Source organism: Gouania willdenowi, chromosome 3 (assembly GCF_900634775.1).
Source record: "Gouania willdenowi chromosome 3, fGouWil2.1, whole genome shotgun sequence".
In the NCBI taxonomy this organism is placed as follows: domain Eukaryota; kingdom Metazoa; phylum Chordata; class Actinopteri; order Blenniiformes; family Gobiesocidae; genus Gouania; species Gouania willdenowi.
This window is the reverse complement of record NC_041046.1, coordinates 39030023-39038385: the sequence shown is the minus strand read 5'-3', so window position 1 is coordinate 39038385 and position 8363 is coordinate 39030023. Positions and strand designations below refer to the sequence as shown.

General features: G+C 34.6%; 1 protein-coding gene across 1 annotated transcript; it reads right to left on the bottom strand.

Annotated features, from left to right (window-relative positions):
* Window positions 1-3363: 3363 nt before the first annotated feature.
* On the bottom strand, window positions 3364-5153 carry LOC114454013 (interleukin-17C-like). Its single transcript, XM_028434083.1, has 3 exons — window positions 5026-5153; window positions 4704-4933; window positions 3364-3819 (listed from the first exon to the last, which is right to left on the bottom strand). Exons 1-3 carry the CDS (start codon window positions 5047-5049, stop codon window positions 3579-3581), a joined length of 495 nt encoding a protein of 164 aa, XP_028289884.1. The 5' UTR covers window positions 5050-5153; the 3' UTR covers window positions 3364-3578.
* Between the last annotated feature and the right edge of the window lie 3210 nt (window positions 5154-8363).

Genomic DNA, 8363 nt, shown 5'->3' with positions numbered 1-8363 from the left:
CATCGATACTCTGGGCTGTAAAATTATTTTTTATTTCTTTACTCTGCTTATAAGACGGAAACAGAAAAAAATAATAAACAACTCATAGGAATATGCAGCAGATATAAGTGAACCTTTATGGAATAAACTTCAAATATCAAAAACTGTATCTCACCTAGGGGTGTGAAAAAAATATATTTCACGATATATCGCGATTTTTTTTTTTTTTTTTTCGTGCCGATTTTAAATGGATATTTTTTATTTACAAAATCGATTATGATTTTTTTAAATATTCAATCAATATTTGTGTGTATTTACGCAATATTTGGTGGTTACAATGCTTTCAATGTGTTGCAATGGTTATTTGATGCACTTGATTTTATGATGGCAGTGTGTAATGCCTGCAATATTTATGTATGCACAGGCATTTTATTTTCATATAATCTGTTCAGATCAGTGTTTAAACTGATACAATAGGAGAAATTATTTTCCTTATTTTTGTGCATTGTCAGTAACTCAGGGTGAAGTGATCTATCCTTAATGTTTTCACTTACAGTTGTTACAATGCTGTCATTATGTTGCCATGGTTACTATCAGACTTCTACACAGTAGTTTCAGTGAAAAGAAACTTGTTGCACTTTATTTTATGATGGCAGTGTGTAACACTGCATTTTCTTTTTTTCAGTAAAATTGTGCAAAAACACTAATAGATATTTTGAAGCAAATAGTTTTGACTCAATTTGTCCTCTGAACGATCAATATCTTCTGATGAACATATACAGCAACTTGATTTTTCATCTCTACGTTTAATTTTGATATTAACTGGGTAGAATATCACGATATTTTGTGATATCGTATCGCGACCCACGTATCATATTGCAACATCCTTGCTAACACTAATTTAAACAGTGTATCTAAAAAAAAAAGAAGACAGCTTTAATTTTGCAGCAATTACTATATTTAAAAAATCAGGCAAACAGTTAGCAAAACCACTTTAAGACAAGGGAGAAAACTAATTTATAGTAGCAATCTTAGAAAAATCAGGCCAACCTTTACATTTCTCATTATGTGCCATTTTTAAAGAAGGGGCTAAAGCTATAAGGCAATAATGCTAAAACAGCAACACTGCCATTTGTACTACCTTTTAAAATAAATTTTTCCTGTTTTAAAAAAACTTGAACCTGTAATGTTTATTTCACATCATTTTTATCGACCTTACAGACTTTTTGAACTCGGCAGCTGTGACATTTTTAAGTAAAAAGGAGAGAGTAAATGAGCTGAAGAACTTTATTTCATTTGAGATTTGAAGGCAAAGCACATTTATTGATATAGAGCATTTCATACACAAAGCATTTCAATGTGCTTTACATGATTAAAGTAAACATTTAGTACTCATTCAACAGTTTAGAAATCAAGAATGAAAACATGAGTTTAAAATCAACAATGAAATTATTAAAAATATTGGTCATAAGCAGTAATGGATCACTTAACTTGGAATTAAAAATGTTCACATGGTATGCCAAGGTTTCAGACTTGGTCTTTAGCTCTTAGAGATGAGGGCTGTAAGTTTCTCACTCTGCAAAATGTGTCCTAAAGGAAGCCTAAGGCTGAATAGAAAGGGTCCAAGAACAGAGCCCTGAGGAACCCCACAGGACATTGTTAATCAGTCAGCTTCACAGTTTACAATGCTAACAAAATATCTCTACTCCTAAAGGGGACTTAAACCATTAACTTTAAACATGTGTTCAAGCTTTATGATGAGCACCAAGAAAAGAAAAAAAAAAACATAAACTAAAACAAACTAAGATCCATCAAATAACACCCAAAAGAAAACAAAACGAGCTGTTACAAGCTGAAACTTAAAGTAACAAACATTGTCAATTTTCAGTGCTTTTACTAGTATTGTCCACTAAAGGGCAGGATTTTAACTTTTTTAAATCCACAAACAAAAGCAATATGATTAAAAAAAATGAAACAAACAAATGTAAAAAAAATAAATAAATAAACAAAACACATTTTTTAGGATCAGATTTTACCTTGAAAAAAACACTTGTGCGTTTTTACAGCACCTAACCTGAATTTAATGTGTTCCAAACCCTGTTTGTAAAGCACCACGTTTATGCTTTTTCTTCATACATAGATTTCCAAAAGGAGTCTGCTTCTCTAGTCATAATTTACATCTGACATGAACATAGTGTTCCATGGGTCAGCTCATGACACCTAAAAATCTACGCGTGTACTTATAGAGCTTCACCGCCAATAATGAGTGACATCGTACTACAGACATCCCATGGGTAGCAGCAACACTAAGAAAAGTTGTAGAACTTTCTGCAAGATCCTGTGCTGGAAGTAGCAATATTTCTCCTTGATGGTCATTCAATGACCAAAGCCATCCAACTTTAAAGGATGAACTTTTTTTGTACTCACATTTTTTAGGTAAAACACTCTGTTTCAATAAAACTGTTCACTGTAGATTTTATCTACTATTGTGGACATTAATGTACTTCACATTAATCATTTTTGTGCAAACCAAAGCAATTAAAAAACATAAAAAACAAAAAGGTTGCTCACATTTTTACTTTAAACCATGAGAAACCGACTCATTTAACTCAATGTGTTGGTTTTACTCCAAACTGAAAATATTAGCTCAGGGTATTTCTATTTTCCCTAAATAAAAAAATGCTTAATGCTCATATAATGAAGCAAAACCAAACCAAATATAAAACCATTTAAGAAAATAAAACTTTGTGCATCCTTGTTGAGAAATGACCTAAAATAGCAGTAGTTATTTAAAAAAAAAAAAGGCGTGGCACCGATATGATGTGTAACAGGGTTGGGGTCAATTATAAGTGTAATTGAAAATTAATTACAATTAATGCGGGATTGTGATTATAAAAATATGTTGCTGTTGTATTTAAATTGTAATTGAGTTCAGATAATTGACTTTGTAATTGCAATTGCTTTAAAAATTCTATAAAAATTGTCAATTATAATTTAACGCAAAACTGCGGAACCATGTTACATTTCAATGTACAGTTCTACACATAATATATGTAGTTAACAATTATTAAAATGTTTCATATCAAGCTTTCTCACATTTTACCGTTTAAAAAAATATTAAAACCTATATTTTCATTGATTAGGAAGCCTAACAACCAACTAACCAATATATGGGAAATAAATGAGATGATATTTGTTCTTAGTGTATTTTACAGCTGTTTAGGACCAGTTATCATAAGAGATGCTAACACAAGAGGAAGGATAACTTGTATTAGGGATTTTATTTCAGGCTCTGTAATTGTAAATAATTCTAATTGACTTTAGTAATTGAGAAGGTAATTGTAATTGACTTTCAGTGGAAAAATAATAATTGGAAAAAATGCTGGTCACTGTAATTGTAATTGAATGTAATTGACCCCAACCCTGAAGCATAGTTACCATGGTTACCACTTTCATGTAAACATCTAACACAGAATTCTGATTAAAAGTAACCTGAATGGTATTAAATAACAGTTTGTTTAGTCGGGGCTTCTATCAGTGCTTAAACTGTAAATACTATTTAGTCAGATCGAAAAAACAATAAACTGTGACAGTGGTTTTCAGGACCTTGTGACCTTGGGGTGGACGCACGTGCAGGCCACGGGGACTTTGATGAAGTCTTTGGTGATGGCGTATTTGCTCTTATCTGTCGAGCAGGGGCTCCTTATCAGGACCTGCTGGGTGGTAACGACAAGAATGGAGTTGTAGCTACTGTCCTCCTTCCCGCCCACAATGCAACCATGACACAGACACTCAGCGAAGGGGATAATTTCGGGAAAGCGGTCCTCATGTCGATCCTCACTGCAACAGGAAGCAGACAAAGACACGCATGAAGAGTGAAGAGTGCAGGGATGACAGATTCAAAGGATGGAGATGGAAAAAGATTAAAGAATAGATATAGACAAGATGAAGTAGGACAGAAACAAAATGAGGACACAATGCATAGACCAGACAAACAACTGGCGACCCTCGATCTAATTTTATGCGGCCCCCAAAGTAAACCTACAAAATGACAGAAAAATACACAAACTAAAAGCAAGAATACATTAAAAGAAATACAATTTACAACATTGCAGGAAAATACAGTAAAAAAAAAAAGAGAAAATCACAGAAAATACTCCAAAAATGAACAAAACGACAAGAGTAATACACAAAATTACTCGGAAAAATATACAAAAGTACAGAAAATCACAGCGAAGGTACACAAAAACTCAAAAAATTACTCTACAAACCCACGGTACTAACAAACAAGCAAAACAATAACAGAAATGGACAAAAATGACTCCCAAAAACGCGAAATGACAGCACAAATACACAATATGACTCCAAAAAAACATATTTTACAGGAAAAATACATTACAAGGACTACAGAAATGCACAAAATGCCTCACAACGACCAAGACGACAACAAACAAACATACATAGAATGACAGAAAAACACACAAAATGACTATAAATACTATTTGTTGTTTCCTGTGTTAATGCTCAGATCGCTCATTATTGTGAATGCTGACATGAATGTTGATAATGTGGCCCTCTAATCAAACAAACACAGTTTTGTGGCCCTGCTGTGATAAAAGTTGCCTACTTTTGGCATATACAAATTAGAAAAAAGGTGAAAGAATTAAGTAGAGAGACAAAGAATAAGGATAGACGTGAGGCTTCATCCCACCATCACTACTTACCGGTATGTCCACGGAGAGAGAGAGCGGTGGCTCACACTCTCATTGAAACGCATCCTCGCCGCTTCTGCGCATGTGCGAGGGCCTGGCCCGGGCACAGACAGCTCTCTGGAGGCAGCGACTATCCGCTCCCTGTCGCGCTCGTACTTGGTCTTGCGCCACTGGACCTGTTCCTCGTTCAAGCAGCCCGTGGAGTCGGTGAGCCCGACACCGAGCCACGCGCACAGGGACAGCTACAGGTGGGGTGAGAAAGAGACGGAGTTAGACAGACAGACAGACAGACAGGTGAGACAGACACTATTCAGACCCGCGGCGGCACCTGTACCGTCTTTAGGCTGAAAACGTGCATCTGGCCGACATAGTGAACCTCAAGGTTAATCAGAAGATGCTTTATAACTGGATGTGGACTAAGACCATCCCACCTAATAACAATCAGGCTGGGCTAAAGCCAGCCCTCTTCACGGTTAAAGAATAGAGAAATCTATTTTTAGCTGCAAGGCACCTCCCACTGAATAGATCATTTAAGACTTAATCACCAAGGAAATAAATGCATTATAATTGTATGAAACATTTTAAGTTTTAAAAAAAAAAAATCTACCTGCTGTAAGCACTTTTATAAAATTAGTAAACATCACAGTTTCACTAAAAGATTAAAACTAATAATTATGATACTCAAAATGAATAATTATTGGCTTGAATATTTTTTTTCTTTAAATTATAAAAAAGTTGCACCCCAGATGTGCTACTTTGGGGGGCTTTTATTTTGAAATGACACATAATATTGTTCCAAACCTTTGTGGGTGGCATCTTGGGATGATCTAGTATTAGTCTAAAGTAGAACGGTGCTGTAACAGTGGGGGGATTTTTTTTTATTTTATTTTTAATCATTTTTTGAAGTTATAGGAATTACATTCCAGATGTGCTTCTTTGGGGGGCTTTTATTTTGAAATGAAACCTCAGTTTGCCCCAAAACTTGTGGGCGACATCCTGAGATGGGATACTATCATATTTAAATCGAGCCAAATCATGCGAGTTTGTTGGTATTTAATTTGAGTTAATGTTAGTCATAATATAAATAATAATCATCATTAGTATACATATTAGTTTTAATTTATGAGAGAAACTGTTTTGCTCCTCCTCTTGCACCTTAGAAATGAACATCTGTTTACACTAGGTGTATTCCTTTTTTTTTTTTTTTTTTTAATCTTAAAATGTTTCCTGAATTCAAAATGCATGTACATTATATATTACTTGGTGATCAAGTGTTAAATAGGTCTTGTATTGAGAATGCCATGACGATGAAATGCTGCAATGGACTGGCGCCCTGTCCAGGGTGTACCCCCGCCTAGCGCCCATGAGGACAAAGCGTGTTTGAAGATGGATGATGGTGAAATGCAGTACTTTGGAAAGCAACACCTTTACCGTGAAGCTTAGTATACTTGTGCAGCTAAAAATCAAAGGGCAGGTAGTCTATACTATGAACAGAGGGCTGGCTTTGCTTTATCGTCAGAGTCGAGGGAGGGGAGGATCTAAAAATAGCTTTATAAACATAACATGACAATGCTTATCATTTGTCAACAGGTTTTGTTCAGTCTGTTTAATAAACAGAGTTAACAGCGATGTAATGTAAGTGAAGCGATTAAAAAAAGAAAAAAACAGGTAGCAAAAACATGTCTAAGTTGTAGAAACGTGGCAAGAAAAGTGACTAAAATGGGCCAAAAGAAATCAATAGTAGCAAAAAAATTGCCTAAAAAAAGAAACGGGTTGTATGTAATGGGCAAAAGGTAGTTTATTTAGATTAAAAGTGGCAAAAAAGCAGTTAAAGAGTTGATTAAAAAAATTGGATAAGTGTCAAAGGACACAATAATTAAAATTAAGACATAAAGAGGCACATGTTGAGCATCACTGACAGACACTTCTATGGGATAATTTAGAATAACTGCTGTAGAAACATCCTGTTCAGTAAAATAGGGTATTTTACAATATGAATAAGTTACTTTTCCTTCTATTGATCTTCCTGTACGCATGCGTTCCCATTGTTGTTTGATAAGAGAGTTTTTTATCTTTAAAACTTGAGGCTCTTGAGAAAGATTACGTAAATCTTGCATCAGTTTCCGTCTATAGTGAGTTCATTTCCACCAGCCTGTAATTAGAAAGACAGTTTTCTGTTTTTGACCTGATATGACTAGTATTTGTATTTGATTCCAAATTTTTTTCTCCAGTTTTCATCTTTATTTACATGTGTTAACATAGTTCTTATTTTTTAATATGGACGTGTCCTGGTTTCTTTACAAAGACTTATCCACCAACACTGAGAACAGGTACACTTTAAGTTTGGGTTTTCCTAAATAACAAAAGCAAATGTATTTTATACATACAATTATTTTACTGGCTAACTTGTACACCCCCATAATAGCTGTTTTGCTACGCTACTTTTTTATCAATTTGAAGAAATTACAAACTAAATATATATTTTTTTAATTTCCAGATTTCAATGATTTTACAATCACTAACTTTTCACGATGTAAATGTGGTTAATTTAAATAAATAAAAAGTTTTTGTTTGTGCTCTAGTTCACTGGATTCACTAAAGGAAACACCAAGACTTCCAGTTAACCTTTGTATCCTATTGTAATGTAATAGAAATGGTGTGCAGTCTATAATTAGAAACATAGTTCTACAGTGGCCATGTTTACATGGGAACTTTAATTCCTCTTTAAAGCGGAATAAAAGTTAATTCCTCTTTAACCTGACCTTGTAAACACATAATTCCTAATGCTAATTTAGTTCCGAATTAAAGTTGATTCTAAATTAGATGGCTGGTTTAGTCCATTTTTAATTCCGAATTAGATAATTCCTCTTTCTTGTAAACACTTACGTTGGTTAAAGCCACTTTAAGTTAATTTGTATCATTTTGTGCTTGTGCGACTTGCGGCGATGACGCGCTGGTGACGACATAATCCAAGATGGAGGTGGCCCGGACTCCAGCCTGGACTATTTAATAAGAGCCTTAAAAGACATGGATATAATGAAAAGAGTAGATGGACGGAGGCATAAACATGCAGACTTTCACACGGACTTATTACACACACACACGGACCTCTGTAAACACAATAAACGGAACAGGCTTCAGCGGAAGGCAGGCACTAGGACCCGGAGGTGGAGTAATTACGTCCCTGTATTGGATTCACAGGCTGTAATATCACCAAGTTTATCATTTTACCTGTTGTTAGAGCTACTATCTTTACCAGGGAGCAAATATTTATTCCTGGTGATTGTTTTCCAGAGGTTTACTGGGATTTTTTTTTACCGGTGATTAGTTTCTATCTCCCTTTCGCTCCACGGTCGAAACTGAAACCGTGTGTTATTGTCGAGCTGCCGCTTCAAAACTATAATAAAAATAAAGGTGAAAACAGTTCTCATGTGTGGTGTTCTGTGTTACAGCTGACAATAAAATGGGCAAAATGTGACAAACATTAGTGAAAAAGACAAAAATGTGGAACAAAAAGAGGGAAAATGGAGGGAAACCAGTAACATTTACAGGTAAAAGTTAGTTTATTTGGATGAAAATTAGCTAATTGTGACAAACAAGTGAAAAGGGGCAAAAATATGGAACAAAAAGAGGCAGAATCTACAAAGAAAATGAAACCAGTAGTATTTATTG

Coding starts and splice junctions, on each gene's coding strand:
- LOC114454013 (XM_028434083.1), bottom strand. CDS start 5,049: ATGCACGTTTTCAGCCTAAAGACG. Junction 4,934..5,025: donor ACGTTTTCAGCCTAAAGACG/GTACAGGTGCCG, acceptor CCCCACCTGTAG/CTGTCCCTGTGCGCGTGGCT. Junction 3,820..4,703: donor CTCTCTCCGTGGACATACCG/GTAAGTAGTGAT, acceptor TTCCTGTTGCAG/TGAGGATCGACATGAGGACC.